This window comes from Cupressus sempervirens, chromosome 8, assembly GCF_028749045.1.
Source record: "Cupressus sempervirens isolate cs-2001-9-10 chromosome 8, ASM2874904v1, whole genome shotgun sequence".
In the NCBI taxonomy this organism is placed as follows: domain Eukaryota; kingdom Viridiplantae; phylum Streptophyta; class Pinopsida; order Cupressales; family Cupressaceae; genus Cupressus; species Cupressus sempervirens.
Window position 1 is genome coordinate 493,484,694 of NC_143125.1, and position 22,596 is coordinate 493,507,289.

Below are 22,596 nucleotides of genomic sequence, written 5' to 3' on the forward strand. Positions count from 1 at the left end.
AAACCACCTATCATTAGCTAGCCGGAAAACAAAGAGATCTAAGTGACAGTATCAGTTTCATACAAGGAACCCCATAGACAGTTAGAAAGCAGTTTTAAGGACTCATCGCGGTTTCCAGAGAGAAGTATAAGTAAAATCAAAATAAATAAAGCTTATGCAGGAGTTTAGTCCTCCTTGTAACATCCATATCTTCAGCAGAATGTGCAACATCAGTTCCTCTGTAGATTTACTGCGTCTCTCTCAGTCAACTGGAGTAGGAGTCATTTTTTTGAGGTTCCTCAAGCTTTTCATGAATGCTAGTGACTTCACTGTTATATTGTGCACTCTATATTCAATTTTGTCCACTTTTATAATTTGCCCTAATTCATATTTCTACAGCACTATTATATTAACTAGGGTTAGAGAGATGTCTTATCAAGTAGAACTTTCTGTTTATTTTACTTTGGATATAAGTCCTGCAAAACAACAAGCAAGTACACATACATATAGTTATACATATACATATAAAGGTAGCATGATATAATCCATCTTAAACCTTATAAATTAATAATAAGATGAATGACTAATTTTAAAGATAAACAATACAGATTAGGTAAAGAAATTTACTTATAACACCTAACTCTACCCCACTCATCCTATATGATTAATGATCACAATAGGGCGCCCTTACACCACTCACCCTTTATTGCAATTACTTCCCCATCCATTTGGGCTATCCTTCACAGTTAGCACGCTTGTATGATGTAGCTCATGCCCATTCCAGCACATGACTCTTGCTTTTGTATGATATAGCATGGTCCATTCCACCACAGGACTTATCCCTTGTCTTTGAATGACGTAGCATGGCCCATTCCACTGCAGGGCTTATCTATCTAGTGAGGCATTGATCTAAATGTAGTAAAAGTCCAAACATTGATAGTACTCTACCTAATAAGTCACATATCTCATATGATTAATCATTACAGACTCATGAGCATGCATATAAATCCCATCCAGTTCATATGTCAGACTTAAGGTGATAGTATGGAGCGTGGTGCATATTTTGTAAGTACATATACATCTCAAGTATACATCTTTAATAAATAAGATTAAGTAATTTTCTGGTTTTTATGTTATAGTTTATATATATATGACTGAAATATACACATACACACATATTTGAGTAATCTCCAGAGATATATTTATGGCAGAAAAACATACATAAATATCTATTTACATCATATAGCGACATATCTCTGGGATCTGTTCCATGTTTCAGAATTCGTAGATTTCCTGGAAATGCTTAGTGTGATCCCCTCTGCTGTTTGTTCATAAGAAGAACTGACTTTCCTTATTTTCTACAGCTTCTACCAACTGTTTGTTATTATTGCTTTGCTGAGTACATTCCCTTGTTGCGTACTGCTGTTTTTGTGTATGATTTTCATTTTCGAGAGAGGAAAGGAATGCACTATATACCTTGCCCTCTGGCATCCTCCCCACCAGATACCACTTCTTAGCTGTGACTTTTCATAGCCATTGGTTTATGATTAATTTTTAGGGCGCCTTTTCCATAAATAGAGCAGGCTGATGGTTTTCATATTGTAATTTGTTAAAAGATTTCTCCTTGGTTGTTGACTAGGAGATTGAAATCCCGAAATACTATATCTAATTTTTTTAATGCCAGCCCATAGTAATTTATTTAGAAAATATATCAACTAGTATATATTAGATAAATATTAATCAATTAATTTAGACATCAATCAATTAATTTGCCATTTTAAAAATATATTACTATCATGTTAATTAAAATTAATATAATAAGTAGCATATTAAGTAATATTAGTATCATATATTAGATATTAATTAATTAATTTGGCAAGTATATCAAACGATATTATTATCACATAATAAATATTGATCAATTAAATTCATCAAATACGTGAAGTCTAAATATGTAAATGAGATTAATTTCTGGCCTTATGCAGGGGATACAACATCAATTATAGCATTATCTGTCCTTGATGGTCCCCTCCATAGCCTGAAGAAGGAAGAGGGAAATAGGCTATGATGAAGTCTTAGGACACTAACCTGGATATAGGCAAAATGAGAATTCCTTACTCTTTGCCACCTTGCCTTGTCAGCAAAAGGTCCGGCCCTTATCTCACAAGTCCTAATAATCACTTCCAACCAATAAGGAATCTGATAAATCCTTGGAAATTGACCATGGCTACTCAAAAATGAGTTGTAACGAATAGTACCACCATCTATACATCTAAGATCTTTTATCAGTAGATTCAGGTACCCTAAGCAACATTTAAAATTGAAAGTCAATAAAAGAATTGTGACTCTACTGTTGAAGCCAGTAGGAGACCTATCCTTCCCCTTAAATCATGATGACTCCTTATCTTCCAAAAAACAACTCAAACACGTAAATGGAATAAATTGCCATAAGATCAAGTAACAACTTACAAATAATTACACAGAGAACATCAACCCATAGTCTTTCTTTGTGAGCATACAACAACCAAGCCAATTGAATTATGTTTCTTCTAGATCTGGCTAATATAAAAAAACACATACAATTGATTCATGCTTTCAACAAACAAGGCAGGGTCAAGTAAAAGCCAAAATTCAGTCAACACCTCTCCAACAGCTAGTTTTGTTGCAGATGGAGCCATCGTTACCAAGATTTCTTTTGTTCCAAACAAGAAACCAAATGACAGATATTTGTTAGACCACTTTCTTGATGTTCTTATCACCTGAATAGCGGTGGCCAATTTCTCATATATTTTTAATGGCAGAGATTTCAGCCAAGAGAATTTTTTTAGTCCATTTAAGCTTATCCTTGAGTCAAAATCCAAAAAGAATCCAACAGAATACTTTCTCAGAGAGTGATCAAGCATCGAATAATTTCTGCCTTAGGAGGGAAGTATCTTGTAAACTTGCGAGAAGTCAAACCAAGGGATAAGCTAACCATTAACAATGACATCAAAGAAGGATTGAATCATTTTTCCAAACCAGAATTTAGCAGATCACCAAATAACACAAGCAAACGGTTTGTTCTTGTACTAGAGCTTCTGCCATGTGGACCTAAAGACACAGAGAAAGATAAAAGTTCTGACTACTGCTGGCTTTGTCCCAAGCTTTCCATATAGATCCAAATATGATTGACCTGCTGGAGCAACACTAAAGGGTCCAAAGAAGAGATCTATTGGGTGCAAGACCTTCCAATCAGATTTTCCATTGGAAAAATCACTGAAATATCCTTAAGGTTTTTGTCAATAACAGGTACAAGTCACAGTTAAAACCAAAAATACAATTTATTCATGAGGTTTCCATGTACTGTACAATGTCCCCTCTTCTAGCACATCAGTTCATGATGTGTCATCAGCCCATTTTGCCTTGGTCTCGTGAGCTAACCAAGACTTTGCAGTGGTATCAGAGCATCGAAACTGCCATCCTGTTGGCTAAATCAGTAGATTTAACTGTGGACATTAAGTTAAATTATTATGGGAAAATTGCCAAGCCTAGAAAAGATCATGAAAGATCTTGGTCAAGCATAATGACAGTTAGCCTAGAATTTGCAGTAGGATAAAAGGGACAAAGTACTCAACTTGTTAGATGGATATGATACTCTTCCTATGCTTGTTAAAAAAGATTTACTCTTCATTGATTTACCATAGTTTTTGCCAATGTTTACCTACAGAAATATCAAAATATTTGCCCTCATGAAATATATTATTCCTCATGGCATAATGAAAAATGACTCCAATGTTGTGTCTTCAACATATGTTTTGAACCATATAGATGAACTTTTCGATGCAATTGCTCCTATTGATATATGGTCTCACACTTTACAAAGTGCTCAAATATATTTAATTAATAATTGCAAAACATAGCAACTCATGGCTAACTTAATGTTCCATTAAGTCTTCATGCGATTTGGTAATAAGATTTCCGGAAGCACATTAATATCTCAGGATACCATATAGAACACCAACAAAGCTCTCACCAGATATTTGATAATTCGAAATATGCTGGGCATAATAATCTTATGAAGAATATGAGGTATCTACAAAGGAGTGCAAGAGTCTCTTGGTGGGTGAAGTAGAGATAATGATTGATAGGCCACATGAAGGAGTTTTCCAACCAACCAATGATGATGCTTCCACATCTTATGTGAGTCCTGATGCTTATTTTGGTTCCGATGCTTATTTTGGTTAGGATGTAACGGTCTCTACATATGGTGTAGGTCCTTCTTGGGATGGATCTACTTTTGACCATAGTGTTGATTCCACTTCCTCTACATAAATTGGGCATGAAAGCTGATATTGATATCATGGATATGTGTAATGAAGGATGTGATCGAGTCCTAATTTTCACAAATTCAGGGCCTCGATTTGAATGCCGTTTTTCTTATCCATTTCTACTACCGTTTTCACCCTTAGATTATTTGCCCTTGTTAGATATCTGTTTCACTGCAAATATATTTGCATTGCCATGCTTGGTATTGTTTTTCCAAGGGCAGTGATCTCTTACTTATATTGTGGATAAGGCATGGAGAGACATGCCTCATGATGTCTATTCATTATTAGTTAATTAATATAATAATTGATAATTTCAACCATATATATATAATATATATACATATCTTTAGCTTGGTCGCATGGGTTATCCAACTGAAGCTACTAAACGTTAACACTCCCTCTTAGCTAGGGAGAATAAACACAGGATAGATTACACCATTGATAATATTAGGAAGGGCAAATTTTAAGGATCTCTTTGATCAGAAAATTTCCACCATTTTGATGTCACATTTGATATCAAGAGTAATGGCCTCTTGAATGTCAATTCACATGACATTCACCAAGTACTCAAAAATGTTCATAAGGCATGTGTGCACATGAATCCTCGATGATACTTACGATAAGAACAACCATGTTTGTTTAAGAAACTGAATTCACCATGCAAGATATAATCTATCATTATCTATTTCAGCCATCATAAGATGTCTATCAAAATAGAAGGCCATGGTCTATTTATGGAACTTAATCCACCATGCAAGTAATCAACTATCATGATTTGTCTCAGACATCATAAGATGTCCATCACAATAGAAGGCCATGGTCTATTTAAGGAACTTAATACACCATGCAAGTTATCTTCTATCATGATCTGCTTAGACATCATAAGATGTCCATCACAATAGAAGATTAAGTTATTCAAAGATCATCACCTTTCAATATCTTCTACAGATACAAGTGATAATCATTTGGAAGTTTTCAATTCCTCATGATGTATACAGGGGGTAGGCCGATTAAATCATAGTTGGAAAACTCGCCAAATGCAAAAACTCGCCAAGCCCCCCAAAAGTTTAATCGGGAAAAACTCGGCGATTTAAAAAAAAAACTCGGGAACCTAAAAAACCGCTGAAATTTAATTAAAAATACATTTATTTTGCAAAATTTAATGAAAAGATGCATCTAATAAGTTAATTAAAGACAATACAAAAGAAAGAAACAAAGTTTAGATATATATAAATGTATAATGCGTACAAAATTGCATTCTCATGCAGAATGCTCATGGTAGGAAGCAAAATAGTAAATTACTAAATAGTTTCAATCTGTCAAACTAGAAGTAAATACTAAAAGTCTAAATACATCAATACAATTTGACAATGTCAATCACATCTTCCTCTTTCCACTTGCACTAGCAGGAAAGCGAGGGGGTCTAGTCCTAGAAGAAGTGCCCCGCACTGGGATAGGGCGTGAGCTGCGTGACTGTGAACTCTGTGGCTGTGCCCCCTCGCTCAACGTCCCTACTGACTGGCTCGTCATCCTAGAAGAGGATGCATCTCCTCCTAATGGTAATGCCTGATCCTCGCCTGAATCATCATCATCCTCGTCCTCATCCTCAATGTCATCCATAGTGAACTGAAAATCAGCGTTGGCCTCCCCCTCCATGGCCTGCCTCTCCAAATCAGCGATCTCATTTGGTGTAAACAATGGACTTGGCTCCTGTGCTATCCAATCAGAATAAGGATCTATCTCATCTAGATCAAGCGGACTAGGTAGTTCTAAGAGCTGTGCCTTTTTTATGCGCAACTTAAGATTATAGTGCACATAAACAAGGTCATTAAGCCGTTTTTGAGTCAATCTGTTTCTTTTCTTTGTATGGATGGACTCAAATAAGCTCCAATTGCGCTCACAATGGGATGAGCTACAAGGTTGGGATAGGACTCTGAGAGCAAATTTCCTTAAATTGGGGGTATTGCCACCCCAACTTGCCCACCAAGCATCTGCAAAACAAAATTAAAAAAGTTATAAAGCAATAAAAAAAAAATCAGAAGCACAACTTATCAATTAGCAAAAATTTTAAAGTTTGACGCTTTACCTGGTGCTTGAGTAGATCTTGCTCTCTTTGCTAGCATAGAAGAGAACAAAGGACCCCTTGATTCCACATAGATTTGTTGTTCGGTCACAATAAGGTCTCTCTCCTCTTCACTTGATATCATTCTCTCAATGCATTTAGAGAGACCTTCCATGACCTCTCCATTAAGATCTGAGTAGGAATCATCAGCCCTAAAACAAATAGAAAATGATATCAAATCTTCCTACACAACCTTAAAAAGTAAAGTAAAATAAAGACTTATTAAAATCCCAACTTCAAGGACAATCAATTATCATAGTACCTGAATTTGGGATTGAGGAAGTAGCCTGCTGCATGAATAGGTTGGTGGAGCATATTGTTCCACCTCCTATCAATTATTTCCCAAATGGGGTCAAATTTGAGACTATCCCCGTGATAGTAACTTCTAACAGCCTCTTTCGCCCAATCCATGGCCTCATAAAGACCTCCCATTGGGGATTGCTGCCCATCACATGTGCGCAAGACTAGAACTAGGGGCAGAGACATCTACATTTGAAATTTGAAAAATACAAATTAGTTAATAACATAGTAAGTTATGAATTGATAATGAAACTTGAATACACTAAAAATATAATGAAGTTACCTCCACAATCTCCTTAGCCTTTGCAAAAAAGCTATCATCAAACACTATTCGTGCCACAGCCTCTCCTTCGGGCTTCTTTGCGTAAGGTGAAGCAACCCAATCAGCACACACAAACATTTGCTTCAAAGCCAATATGTGGTCAAGAATACTTTGCAACGTCAAGAAGACCGTTGCAAACCTTGTCATAGCAGGTCTCATCAAATCTTTGCCTTTAGTGGCTTTTCTCATCAAACTGAGAACCCATGGGTGATTATAGATATATTTCGTGACTCGCCTAGCATCTTCCACAATTGGACTCACCCAATCAAGTTTTCCTATGTCCTCCAAAAGAAGGTCAAGGACGTGTGCTGCACAAGGTGACCAAAAAAGTGTGGGATGCCTCTCTTGGAGGATTCTACCTAAAAGATTAGCAAAAAATCAATAATCAATAACAAACTTTCCATATTTAGTATTTACAAATTACATCAAATCTAAATTGAATAATACCATTATCCAGATTCCATAGCATTACATTCATAATTCATATTGATTCAAATATAAAAAATTAAATCTACCTGCTGCCACATATGCTGCTGCATTATCTGTGATTATTTGCACCACATTCTCTATTCCCACCTTCATGACAACATTCTCCAACATTAAAGCCAATATGGCTGCATTTTTCACTTTGTTGGAGGCATCGACAGATTTCCAAAACACCACATCATCTTTGCAAGCAATCAAGAAGTTAATAATGGTTCTACTTCTTCCATTTGTCCACCCATCAGATAAAATGGTGCAGCCATACTTCTTCCACTCTTTCGTTTGGTCTTCTATCAACAATGTTGCCCTACCAACCGCTTTGTCAAGCAACCTACAAAATTTAGGTGTAATGTTAAATAAAGTGTAAGTGTTAGTAAAAAATTAGGAAATAAGTTATAACAATTAAGATTTAAAATATAACAATGAACTAAAGTGAATCACAATTATTTACAATTACTAAATAGTAAAATACTAACCTTCCACTCATATCCTTCCGATTAGGCGGCTTGTACCCTTTGCCTAATATTGTCATTGCATTCACCATATTGACCCAATAGGGACTATTAGCGGCATTCATTGAGATATTGTTGAAAAACCAAAAATCAGCTGCTGCAATATCAGTTTGCTCGTGCACCTCCTTAAACCATGCAGTGCCCTCTAATGATGGTTGTGCTCCAGGTGTGTTCCTGGGCACAAAATAACCACCTATCCTTGATGGGGATCCGGATGGTGATGATGAAGAAGTAGGAGATGTAGAAGAAGTGGAACCGGTAAATGAGAAATTTTGTTTGCGGATACGTGAGCCACGAAGAGATCTTGGTATGTTCTCAAGTGCTTCTTCTTCCTCTTGCATATCAAAAGGAGCTACTTCTGATTCAGCTATGGCTGCCCTCATAGCTAATTTTGCCCTCTCCCTATTCAATTTTTTCTCTTCAGCAGCTGCAAGTAGGGCATGGATGAATCTTTTTTCTTCATCAGTTACCTTGAGACAAGGATTTGAGTCATGTTTCTTTATGCCTGCAAGGTGGTATTTGAGGCGGTTTATGCCTCCAAAAATAATTCTCACAGGGAATGCATATCACCTTCCCAATATCATTTGGAATTGGAGCTTCATAGGCATACCGCCATGCCTTATCTCTTGCATTTTTAAGCCGAGTGCCTATATATCCAGATGGGCATGGTGTTTGTGGCCACTCTTCTTGCGGGTTTGTCATTTTTTTAATGCTTGACCGCTGCCCTACACATAAATTTATAGAAAAATGAATAAACAAAGTTAAAACTTAGAAGCTAGGGTTTCAAATGATTCAAAGTTCAAACATAGAGTTAAACTTAAAATGATTTGAAATCATTTACAAACAACAACAAAAACAAAAGAACATTTGTTATAAAACTATAAAAAAATTTCAAACTATGATAAAATGAACATACCTGGAAAGAAATTTGTCTTCGAAAACCGGTTAGAATCCTCTAAAATCCACTCAAATCCGTCTTGAATCACTTGCAATCAGCTAAGAATGCTTCCAAACCTTCTTCTCTCCATGCCTCAAGGCTCTAGACAATGCAAATACAACAAACAATGAGCAAAAAAATAACTTTGTGCCCTTTTTAGCTGTCATAGTCCGCGGGCCAGGAAATCGCGAGTTTTTAGTTAAAACTCGCCGAGTTTTAGCCGAGTAATCGGCGATTAATCTGCGAGTAAATACCTTTCAGCCGAGTTTTTGATTTGGCAAGTTAAGTGGCCAAAAACTCGCCGAGCTGAAAAACTCGGCGAGTTTTCCATCTATGGATTAAATCATACAAACACATGTATGATACCAAAAGTTTACATGAAGTCAAAACTCCCCTTGATTCCGATATGATCAAAGATCTTCAAAAATCAATTGAAACATATCCTCTACCTATTCCTAACAGATTTGTCAGACTCCCTCTGAAAATCAATCTTCTGAGCTCCTTTACCTTAGAAGAAGTGTCAGATTCCCTCTGAATTTGATATCAATCTCCCCTTTTCTTCAAGAACATACTCGCAGGAAAAGATAAGGCAAATAGCTCTTATAGTATGTATAGAAATTGAAATAAGAAGTTGACCACAAAAAAGTAATAAGGACAATACGGAAGATATGATAAAAATATTTATCTCATTATTTTTAATTTTAGGAACAATCCTCATTTAATTTTAATATATAATTACAAATTCCCATTATAATCCCCTTTTTATCTTAATCAATATTATTAAACATTTTATTAATGTAGTTACTCTCTACATATCAACCAATATGCTTATGTGATTATACTTAACTATCTTGGCAGTGATGTGGGTTCCAATTCCGCTGTCTGTCCTTTCTATTGATTACTCCTGCATATACCCACTTTTTAGTTTCTTTTCCCACTACTTATAGTCTTCGTTATTTTTGGTGCCAAGTCTTATTGGTTCAGCTTGGAAGGTGATGCGTTAATTCAATCATACTCTATCATATGACTGTAACGTCCAAATCAGACTATATGGTAATGTCTGCAGGTCAATCTACTGGTTATTGTCATGCACCATTGATTTTCCATCTCTGAGCATAATATTAATGTGTTGATTCTGTATATTGTTCCAGTGTACACAGACGAGTCTAAAGGCATCTTGATTTACTGTAATCACTGTTTTTGTATATTACTCTGCTGACTGATATTTATGTCACTGGAAATGATCTTGAAGTAGAATGATTCTAACATTCGATCACATAATGCTGGCCACTGTAATAATCTTCAAAACGAAAACTTCCGTAATTTATTCTATCTGATTCTCTTTTGATGACATTTCAGATATGGATACTTAGATAGAGAAAAATATATCTCCTCTCACGACAAATTGCCAATGACCTTTGTGGTCAGTTTCCTGAGAGGATTAATATCCAGTGACTATAGATGCATCAATTCATCCATTCTTCATCTTTATAATATGTAAGGTGTATATATAATATTCTTGACGTATATATAACCTTATCTATGCTAAAACGTATGCTAGTCGCAGTTCTAGTGATTCAAATCCTTTCTTTTTCTGCCTTCATTATTAGTGTCTGGGGTCTGAGATTCTCCCTAAATTCTGGACTTTGTATATTCGTGAATTCCTTCCCCCTGACCATACCTCTGCTTCAGAAGTTGTCTGCTATCCATGTATTTAGGTCTTTAGGATCTTCCTTAAGCAGTAAAGCTTTCTTCAAAGGAACATTGCTCTGATACAATGTTAGATTCCTGGATCACTGCAAATATATTTGCACTGCCATGCTTGGTATTGTTTTTCCAAGGGCAGGGATCCATTACTTATATTGTGGATAAGGCATGGAGAGACATGTCCCATGATGTCTATTTATTATTATTTAATTAATATAATAATTGATTATTTCAACCATATATATATAATATATACATATCTTCAGTTTGGTCTCATGGGTTTATCCAACTGAAGCTACCAATACCAAAGATATTATTATTCAGCAATTAGGACAATTCAAAACACTATATCTAATTTATATTCTGTCTTTACTTCGCGGATGATAATATTAGAAGATTGTGGCTTGGCAAATATACTTATTATTATAATCAGACCTTTTCTATCATATCTTCTAAGAATCAAGAGAACATAATGCAAGCACTGGTGCCTATTGGAAGTGGGCTGGAGCGAATTATGGTTTCTGTGTGATACTGATATGATATGATATGATAGATTTTAATGATGTTCATGAGGGTAAAGTAGTCTATGGGACCCACATGATCACCCCCCTAAGGCAAGAGCAGAACTAATCTAGCTGCAAAGTTTTGGTTAACTTGTCTCTCCTTCTCTGAAGTTTGATAATCGGAGCCGTTGTTCTCTTCATTTGATCTTCCTCGAATTAGTAGTTGAAGTCCTTGTTCTGCAATATCTTTGTATAACCAGATCTGATGTTACTGTATGCTAGGCAATCCTTGACAAAGTGCTGCTCCGTCTCTACTGCTTCCATATTACAGAATAAACACATTCTCTCTGCCCACTCTTCCTTTGGAACTTGCCATCTACCAGTTTCACATCGCAGCCAGTGTGAACTAGTTCTGAGTTGTGCCATTAGCATTTTTACTTTCCAATTAATAGGTGCTCTTATATAGGCCTTTTCATCATGATTAGAAGTGGGGTTAAATTCTTTAATGTAATAAGATTTTTCTGCCCTATGTGCCTTGTCCATAAAATATTGCAAAAATTTTCCATGACAAACTTCTTTATTTCTTTAATGCTATCTAAGCAAGTATGGATGTTGATATCCTACTTTTGCATCCATTTGTCATTTTGCTTCATCCATGTGCTTTTCCGTCTGACAAGTTTTTCCTCTACAACTAGTTTGGGCTAGTGATGTGTTTCTAGACCTTGGGGTTTTTTTAAAATAGCTTAGCATCTGAACCGATGTGACGGCTTTAAACGGAAAGGAACCCACCTCCGCCAATAAGATCTCATACGGCACCGTGGTCTTGACTTTAAGATTGCATGTGATGAAGTGTTTTTTAATTCTTTCTGCTTGTTGCCATTTCTGTTCGGACATACTACTGCCCCACACTTCACATCTGTGTAGAAGGACCGGAGTGATTAGCAAACTAAAAAGAGTTTTCATGGTCGTCCAATCCAATAATTTTGCGTTTGTGCACCTGTTTTGTAAAGAATATAACGCCTTCCAGCCCCCTTGGATTCCTTTTAATCTGCATGTATCCCAATTGAGTTTGTTATGAAAATCTATGCCCAAGTATTTGTACTCCTTCACAATCTTAAGAGGGTTACCCTCAAACAGGAACTCGTCCTGTATACCCCTCTTCTTCTTCAGCGAGAAGATCATAACTTTGGTTTTGCTAGTGTTCACTTGCATTCCCACTTAATGGCAAAAACTTTCTAGCGCTTTCAAGCGTTCTTTCAAACCTTTAGCCGTTCTAGCAAGTATTATGAGATCGCCTGCATGTAAGAGCAATCTTATCACAAAGTGGGCCAACTGTACCCCCTCACAATTGGTCTTTTTTATCCATTCCTCTAACTTGTCAATATAGAGCCTAAATAATGTTGGAGATAGCGGACACCCTTGCTTAACCCCGATGTTGCGGCCAAAATCCTCTGATAGCCCTTCCATCGTTCTGATTTTAGCTTTGATCTGCTCATACATTCTGTGAACAGCAGACCTAAGTTCTTTAGGAACTTCCAACTCTTTCATTCTATCCCAAAGTTTGTTATGTGGCACTGTGTCAAATGCTTTTTTAAAGTCCACAAAATAGTAGAAAGCCTCGGCCCCCTGAGTGTCCCAAACTTTCTCTATCAAATATCTGAGAGTGATGCCGTGATCTATAGTAGAGTGTTCCGGTTTAAAGCCTACTTGCCCTTTTGCTCTTTTGCCTTCTGTTTCACCCCATTTACTGATTTTTTGTTCTACCATGTTGCCAAATAACTTTCCAAAGAGTGGATTGATTATGATGGTTCGGTAATTAGAAGGGTTGTTTATATCTCCACTTTTGTGGAGTGGGATCACCACACTTGTTGTCCAATTTATAGGGAAGCCTTCTCTATTGACACTATTGAAAATCTTAGTGATGTGTGGTGCCATGGTTTCAGCACCTCATTTTAAGTATTCAGCTTGTAGCCCTTCTATATCTTGCGCTTTACCAACAGCTAACCTCCTTATGCCTTGGATAAATATCCTTTTGGCTGAATAACTCACTTGTAGTCTCTGTTACCATGATTCTATGTTCTCCTAAATCACACTTGTAGATTTTCTTGGCATATTCCAACCATTTGTTTCCTATGATGTTCTTCTCTATCTGTGGTTTTCTCTGTTGAAGCTCTTTCCAAAACTTTTTGGGACTGCGTTTACCAAGATTAATCAACTCAATTCTTCTCATGTTCACATACTCCTCTTTCTTCTTTTTAATCAGCTGATCATATTCCTTTCTACTTTCTTTGTTCATGTTCTTTTTCCAATTCCTTTTTGCCATTTTGCACTCCTCATCAAACCACAGATTGGCTGGAAAAGTGTTCTTGGCTTCTCTTGTGGCCTTAGATCTTTTACACTCCTCTAGGGCTTTACTGATAGTATGAACGAGATTATCCTTGTCCATGAAATGTTGTTTATCAGACTTGAGATGCTTTCCCTGAACCCTAGACAGCTGTAAAAGAGAGTCTCGGAAAATATTATGGTTTTCTTGTGTCATTAAAAGTTTGCCGATCAGAATCATCTTCCTTTTCTGTAAAGGTTTTGAGATAATATGTTGGTCTTTAAAGTGGGTGGCTACTCTTATCAAGATGGGGTTATGGTCAGATTTTAGCTCCATGGGGCAATCCTCTATCTCAAAGTCAATTATCTTTGCGACATAATCTTGTGAGCATATGACATAATCTCCAACACTTTGCCCATTGTGCCTTTTGCATGTGATTCCACCTGATTTAGGCCACTTTTCCATACCATTGCATATGACCATGTTATATAGGCAGCATAAGCCTAGTAATTAAGTCCCAAAGTGATTAACCTTTCCTGTGCTATCCTACGATGATCTTTCCCTTCTTCGTCTAGCCAAAGTGGGTCTTTGCTTTCTTTGTAACTCTCCTTAAGATTGAGAGTTTGGTTATTTGCTGTTCTAGCATTGAAATCACCTATTATCATTATTTCTCCTAGAGAGCTAAAGGCTGCTATGTCTTTTTTGAGTGCAATGAACGGGTCTTCTCAATCAAATCTATGTTTTTAATACATTTGTGAGCTTTTTGGGGCCAAGTAGCAAACATCCACAATTGTAGAAATCTGATTCTCTGTTATTTTTATCCATATATACTACATGTTTAAATCTTCTTTCTCCAAGTTTATAAATCTGCTCCAAGTTTTTTTAATTAGAACGATGATGCCTCCATGCTCCTTGCCATTTTCTATCTTCTCATTCCACAATGATAGCTTCTTATACCTCTCAAAATCTGGAACCCTACATCCATCATGTTCATGGGTCTCAGTGAGCATAATGATGTCATTATCTTTAGCTATCGGCCCTAACCCAGGTTGTCTTCTCCAAGGATAACCTCTACAGTTCTAGCTGATTATAGTTATATGTTCCTGGGTAGGCTCGAGTTCCTATTTATTGTGTGTGATTTTGTCGTTGATTTGGGCTCTGCCATTTTTTAGCCACGCCCATTTGCCGTTTTCTCTTGTTGTTTTCACTTTTTCCCATTCCTTGCTTCTTTCTTCCTGCTGAGTTAAGGTGAGGTCATCATCAAGATATATGTGTGTGCCTCTGAGAAATTTCCTATTACTTAAGATGATGTTTTTGTCCCCTGTATTCTTCATTGTCACTCTAACATACCTGTCCTTGCCTCCTTTTATCCATTTTCCGATTCTCTGTGCTTGTATGGTTGTTCCATGCTAATATAATTGGTCTTTAAGGAAGTCTTTAACTAGATATGTTATGTTTTCTTGCTCTCCATAGTGTCGTAGCCCTTTGATGACGATATTTGTTGCTTTCTCACTTCTTTTTTTTTCCTCTCTAATCTGCCTCCGAACTTGTTTTTCTATGTTGTCAATAGAAGTGTTTGTTGGCCCCTTTACTATGTTAGCCCATGATCTAACTTCGTTGACTTACCTGTGACATTGTTGGTGGCCACCTGCGATACAGTTTCACATCTATTGGTTGTTTATTTGGCAGCATCTAATCCATTATATTCCTATCCTATGTTATAAACGAGTGCACCATTGGCTTCTCAGGCATCATATTTTTCTATCATTGTCATGAGAACTAATTTCAATCAAAATCAGAGCCATGTCATGTGTTGGAGTTTTAAAACTATTGAGCAATAGAGAACCTCAATACCAAAAGGATAATACTTATGCAACCTAAGGATTAGCTATTTCTTATTTTCAATTACACATGCAAACCATTTGGATCCAACATTAACAAAACCAAGAATGGTTTTCTTCTCTTTAGGCTCTGCAAAACCAAGGTGGGTATACCTAAGGGATGACTCAATCTGACTGTTATTGTATGAAAACTATCTTAGTTTCATTCCGATTCTCATCCTCAATCCATAAACATACAGCTAATTGTGACATTTAAACATAATACATCCCATATAACAGATTTGGTCATAAAATCTTCTGTAGATCTGTAGGTATTCTTTGCAACAGTGGCTAACTAAGGTTAGAATATTTCATGCAAACAAGTATTGACCAACTTTGAAGATCTTCAGGAAATAAAAGTAAAATTGATTGTAAATTTTGCATTTGATACCCATTTATGATCTATTTCTCTTTTAGCTGAATCAATTTGACCAGTGCCTAATCCATTGGGGTTCAGAGTCTACTGCAATTCCATAGATCTGATTTGTTGCCTTGCAACAAATATCATCAGCAATTCGTATTGGACTTTATCATTCAAAACACCCTCCCCATTACTACAGCAACCTTATCAAATTCATCAAAGCATTTACTCAATTCATTGAACTAATAGCAGTGATGAAAAGATATACAACCTAAAGGATATTGCATTCAATTGCACAAGTTTTTACTCATACAACATCGAGATAACTAAGTAACCGAAAGGAGACAAAATTCAGAAAGAACTGATATGAGGACAGCTCATAATTTGTATTCATTTTCTTTGAAAATTGTATACATTTTGCAGTAAACTCAGAATGACCATAGGAAGAAACACGGAGATCATTCTGTATTAATGTATTCCCATAAACTTATAGAGGAAATACATCATAAAGCTTGTTCAAATTACTTGGACTGAAAACAAACTAAGTATGACTAAAAACATTAGAAATCGGACCGTTCTTCCAGCCCTGGGATCTCACTTAAATATGTGAGATGCAACAAGCTTTAGGCGTGGAAAACTTGACAAGTGTCCAGAAAAAAAAGAACTCAACATAACAGAAAGTCAATTCAACAAGATGTACTTTAGGTAGGCCCATTTCTGTTACATCAAAACAAGTTATTGGCTTTTCATTCGCCACCACTATTCTGAATCCTTTGAATATGCTGCCCTCAGGCTAGCCAATGATGAGTCCTGTGGTATTTCTATAGCAACTTTTACCTTTGGATTTTCATTGTTTTCACCTTGGACGGACAACATTACTTTTATCCTTGATTGTTCCTTTTTCACGTCCACATCTTGGGCTTCTGTAGTTGTAACTGGAGCTAACTGGACACTCTTGTCTTCTTCTTTCTGTTGGCCTTGTGTACTGAGAGTGTCAATGATTTGGATCTCATCATCCTGCACCTCATCATTGTCAGTTTAAACTTCCTCAAATTGTTTACTGGGAGCAATTTTTGCCATCCATTTGTCAAACAATGTGTCATCTGGCCAATCAAACTGCAAAATATCTTGTTGCCTTTTGATAACGTATTTTGCCTTCCTATTAATATTAACAAATTCATGTTTTAAAGAATCAAAGAATATTTGGGCTTTCACTATCTCTTTAGTTGTGGCAGCCCACCATGCATGCCCCGTCTCATTTACAATTCTATTCATCCTTAAATGAAATATATCATCAAGTTCTTTTTCCTATTCATCTTTATTTTTCAAATTATTTTTTCTATCTAAGGTACGAGGAAACAAACTAAACTTTTGGCTCTTGTACTTGTTCAAGTAGCCTACTATTATTCTTTGTAAATGAATCCTCCTATTGTCAAAATCAGAAAGATTAGAAGCAATACCAAAGGTCTTCTCAATTTGATCATAAGAATTTTTTATGACAAAGTACCATAAAAATGTCATTTCTTTCTCCCTTCTCACCCACTTATTCACAATAGGCTTTAGAGCCTCATCACTGGCTTTCAACTCCTCCCAGATACTGATCACCCTAGCCAACTGATCATAAACTAGTGGCCATTCAATTTTGTCTCCCAAATATGTGAGAGCTTTTCTTAATTTATCTTCATATTTTGCCTCCAATTCCACCTGTAGGGCGCGCAGTTTACTCTTTTCTTCTTCAAAATCTTCAGTAGTGTAGTACTGTGGCCTTTGGGGTGTATTGGGTATTTCTATGAGGGGGGTGGATTTGAAGGGTTCAACTGGGGGGCGAGGGTATGTTATTCTTGGTGCTGTTGACCTCCCCATTAGCTCATTTTCAAGCTCAATCCTCTTTTTAACCTCTTTCTTGTAGGCCTCTAGAAGTGTTTCATATTTGCTCTGTAATTCAAACATGGCCTGTTCTTCCTTCTTAGCAGTTGCCAAAACAAATTGGGATGAGTCCACATTCCAATGTGCTACCTGTACATGAGAGGTATCAACAACTCTCCTTACAATTATGTTCCCCATCAATCTAGAGTCATCTAGTTGTGATAGTGTGGCTCTAGACCCTCTTCTTAATGACCAGCTAACCAATGCGGCTTGATCCTCAACAAATGCAGTACCTTGGAAGTCCTTTTTATTCTGATCTTGCAAATTCAATTTATTTGAAACAGAATTGAAAACTAAGGCATCAACAATGTCCCAATTTGGTAACAACAAAATGTTAGATGCCTTCACCATTTGTCTTCCCTCTTCAGGGCTTATATTCTAAAACTCTCTTATCATTTCTTCTTTTGTTTGGTTCTCAGTGGAGAGGCTTCATCCATTTTTGGATGCTCTGTTTTCACCCTTTTACATCTTTCTTCAAAATTATTCATGTTTATCCTCCATGCAAATTGTTGGAAAGCCCTAGACTTTACAAAACTGTCATCAGCCAAAAATTGATGACTTGCCTGTTCCAACACAAGGTCCAATTCTCTGCCTCTATAGTCAGCTATTCTTAGATCCAAACTTGGTGGAGGAGGTTCTTGAGGGTTTCCCTCTTCTAACTCTGCTTGAGTAATAAAAATGCCTTCGTGTGATCCAATCTGCTCAATTTGCTCACCAGTGAGCTGCTCTTCTCCAATCCTTAAAGGGGATTGAGTGGACAAATATTCCTCAACTTGAGGGCTCTTCTTGCATTACCTTCTGCCTGTTGGGAGAAGGTTCATCAGGCCTCTCCTCTTGGACAGCACTGGTAGATCCCATTATTTGTTTGCCTTTATCCACAGGAGGCCTTTTAATTTGAATCACAGTATAACCTAGTTTCTTTTGAACAATTATTTGACCAGCTCCTATACTAGGAGTGAAAGCCAACCTCCTCATGACCTCTCTGGCCTTATCAGGGTAAGAATCACTAAAAAATTGTTTCTTCTCATTCATAGCTTCCATTATTTCAGGGAAAGTATTCATGAGCTTATTTACTTTATCAACCTTTGTATTAGCATTATCTAGAGGACCATATTTCTGATCAAAATAATGAATAAATTCTAAAACCCGGGAATAAACTCTCCATTTTTCCTTTTTAGTTTCCTGTTCCTGCAATGAGAATTCATTCCTTATAATGTCCTCTGGATAATATGAATCATGTTTGACCTGTCCCAACTTAATCCTATGTCTCAAGGTCCAATTAAAGAATCCCTCAGAATCAAAAAAACGGGTATGGGAAACAGCCATCTTATATTGATCCCAAATTTTATGTAAAAAGATCCAACCACCTTTGGTGATCACAAACTGGTGTGCCACAGTGGAAGTAGGAAAAATGGACCCCAATGACCTTTTCAGCAGAAAAATCTCCTTCACTCCTCCTAACTGCCATAAAACTTCAGCCATTCCTACTTTTAAAGGTACTTGGTAGGGAAAAACATGAGGGCTCCCCCTAAAACCATAAATTCTGAAAACAGTAGAAACAGAGTAAGGAATGATATCTCCCCAATTGTGTGAAACTTTCAAGTTATGGGGGTTGTCCATAGGCCTAATGAGGTTCATTAGTGCCTTAGGGATCCTGGGATTGTCACTTAATATGAAGCATCTCAATTTAGAAGCAAAATACCTATCAAATCTGACAAAACTGGCATTATTTGCATCCCAGGTCATATTTGCACTCCACAACTGGACTGGTAGTGCTTCCCCATTCTCCTCTTTGTTTAATTCCATCTCTTTACCAAAATATGCCACCCCTTTAAATAAGAACATATGCATCAACAAAGAATAGTGCCCAAAGGTCTTCTTCACTTTCCCTTTGGCAATTCCAACCAAACCAACATGGATTTCTTCAGCCAAAAAGGAAGAAAAATCAAAGATAACATCTACACCAAAAGAGGCAATTTGAACCATCATATACATAAGGCCAATGGGCATGAAATCCTGCTCATCCTCACCAAAAACACGACATAGGGTCCTGTATATCTCTACAGCCCGGGAAGTGAAAAGACTCTTCTTAAAAGGTTCCTTAGAGGCTGTAGTGATTACTGGCAAAGTTCCTATTGTGCCACTGTGTGCCCTCAGTGTACCTCCCCTAATCACATCCTTTTTTGCCTTGTATTCATTTTCTGATTCTGACATATTAATTGGCATATGATAATCTGACAATGGCTCTAGGTGAAAAACCTCCCTAATTTCCTCAGGACTGATTGAGATCAGAGGCACACCATTAGTTCTTCTCACCACCCTAATGGCTTGGTCATAATTCTTGGCAATAGTTTCAAGCAAATCGTAATCCATGAAAACAGTTGGAACTACTAGCTTTCCCAAATCAAAATTTCAGAGATTAGCATGAGGGGCAAACAAGTTCCTTTCTGAAAACCATTTTTTGAACAAAACAAGACCATTTTGCGCAGTTGTTGCATCCCTAACCCAGTTCCCTTTATCATACAGGCCATCAACAATCTTAAGCCTAGGGTTTAAGGAAATTAACTTCTTAACTTGTGCAGGTTCAGTAGTGGATTCTGGGAGTAATTCCAACAAATTGTCATGAACATTCCTATCCATATAATTTACTTGCCTAGAAAATGCTTTCTTAGGAGGCATCTTGACTATAATTTACAAGGATTGGAAGGCTACAAAGGTTATAATATGAGTACTTACCTGATTTTCCCAAATTGTTCTTCTTCAAACCTCTTCAATAGCTCACGAACAAGGAGGGTTGCTTCACATCTTTGTTAGGTTTATCACAATATCATTAGTAGGCTCTAGTGCTTAGGGAACGTGAAATCTTTGTTTGCCCAAGACTGGAAATGGTAAAATTCCCTGTATTATACTCTGTTTTTCTCGCACGCGAAGCTTTCATTCATCATACATGCACATAATTGAAAAACAGGGTGGCATCATATTTCTTTTTGAATTTGCGCCGTTGATCCTTGAAAAATCCTACGATCCAGGAGAGAAAACTGGGCTGACTCATCTTTCTCCCTAACACGCTGGCAGTCAAACCATTAAAAAACTTCCAGCTATACCTTTCCTTCAATGTTGGCGTTTCAGTCTGGGCCCACAGATGACTGGGGACACGTGTCATCAAGTCGCTACCTCGCTATGCATAACTTTCGAGCACCTTGCTATAGCGAGATAGCGACAACCATTAATGCTGCTTTGATCGTGTGGCAAATATTTGATATGACTCTTACGAGGAATATGGTGGGTCCCTCATTCGCTAACTCGCTATACATAATCTTCATGCAACTCTTCATGGCGAGATAGCGACGGCCGTAGATTGGAGGTTGACCTGAGGGCATGGAAATTGAATGAATCTTTTAAGCTATGGTGGGAACCTTACTCGCTACCTCACTATACATAATAAGTGCACATCTTTCCATAGCGAGATAGTGAGTATCGTTGATCCATGCTTGATTTGACGATCAGGATCCTTCACATGTTTTATGCATGGGGCGTGGGTCCAAGTCACTGCTGATGCTGAGCTAGCTTAGCATGCTGGCATATATATATATATATATAAAATTTTAATTTCCAGTGACATCACTCCCCCTTGGCTTTGTCGTGTTGTTTTTTTAGCCGGGTTGCTACTTCGCTACCGGCGAGAATCACTTACTTTCAGGTAGCGACATAGCGACTTCCGGCAACCCATCAAAAAATCGGTACTGGGAAAATTAAAAATAGAATAACCATGGCTGATTCGATTGTCACGAAAATAAAGGCATATTTTGTAAGATATCTTCCTCGAGATCTCCAAAATTATTGCCTATTTTAAGAGAACATCGTCTTTTGTAATATTCGGGCACTCGCCATGTTGCTACTGGGAAAATTGATGATTTTTCGGTTGCGAAGTAGCGACCTCCGACAGATAATGAATTTTGGTGGCGAAGAACATGTAACACAGTAATTGAAGCTTCATCAATTAATATTGTTGTCAGATTGGATGGTCGTACACATTTATGAAATTACATGGGAATACCACGGTCACATCAACATTTGAAAAATCTGGCCGCTTTCTTTATATTCTGAGCACTCGCCAAATCGCTACCGGAAAAATTGATGATTTTCCAGTTGCGATATAGCGACTCGCCAGAATATCTTAGGTTCCGATGAGATCACTTGTGAATTGTTCTGTGTGCGTCCTTTCTGATATTGACAACCCTAGGACAGAGCACGTGACCATAATGTTTTCAAATTGATACACTCTTCCGGCGCCGGACCACATTTTCAGTATTATGACAAAGTTTTCCAATGGTCGCTACATTGCTAAGGTAAATAGCATTGCAGCTTTTCATAGTGAGTATGTGACATCTGTTGATCCAAACAAGATCCAACGGTGGGATAGAACCTTTTCAAAAAGACACAACAATGACTTCGAAGCAGGTGGGAAAAGAATATTCAACCACTTTTAAAAGACTTCGCGCCCAGATAAATTTAAAAGGGCAAGACCTAGGGTTCTTCACAAATTTTAAAAGATATAAAAAATACAAGACCCAAAACCTGAAACCCTAGGATGAAATAAAAGGACTCACATTTGATTTTTTTAACCATGATTTTAAGATAAGTGCTATGTAAAAAATCAGACCAACATCATGTTTGGATTATTCAATATACCTGGAAAATGGTGGCAGTAGGAGACTTAGAATGGATTGGCAAACACAACATATTATATACTTTGAAACAGCACACAATTTGACATATTTGCAATGAATAACCCAGACCGGAGGTCTTTTTGGCGGGATATCAAGTCTACAGGGCGTCCTCTTGTGAGCCAAGATATAATCTTAAGTATCAAATTCTTGTTTGGCAGAAAAAATCTATGTTATTGCACAGAATAATGGTGATATGATTCCAGT

General features: G+C 37.0%; 3 protein-coding genes across 5 annotated transcripts in view; 1 reads left to right on the forward strand and 2 right to left on the reverse strand.

Annotated features, from left to right (window-relative positions):
• LOC149543358 (serine/threonine-protein kinase SRK2A-like) overlaps nt 1-22,596 on the forward strand; it is a 175,019-nt gene that overhangs the window by 12,486 nt on the left and 139,937 nt on the right. The window lies entirely within an intron of this gene.
• Nucleotides 5,563-6,522, reverse strand: LOC149543359 (uncharacterized). The gene is made up of 2 exons (XM_089796276.1): nt 6,373-6,522; nt 5,563-6,277 (listed from the first exon to the last, which is right to left on the reverse strand). The coding sequence occupies exons 1-2, from the start codon at nt 6,491-6,493 to the stop codon at nt 5,664-5,666; spliced, it is 735 nt and encodes a 244-aa protein (XP_089652402.1). The 5' UTR covers nt 6,494-6,522; the 3' UTR covers nt 5,563-5,663.
• On the reverse strand, nt 6,864-7,735 carry LOC149543360 (uncharacterized). The gene is made up of 2 exons (XM_089796277.1): nt 7,546-7,735; nt 6,864-7,389 (listed from the first exon to the last, which is right to left on the reverse strand). Exons 1-2 carry the CDS (start codon nt 7,628-7,630, stop codon nt 6,971-6,973), a joined length of 504 nt encoding a protein of 167 aa, XP_089652403.1. The 5' UTR covers nt 7,631-7,735; the 3' UTR covers nt 6,864-6,970.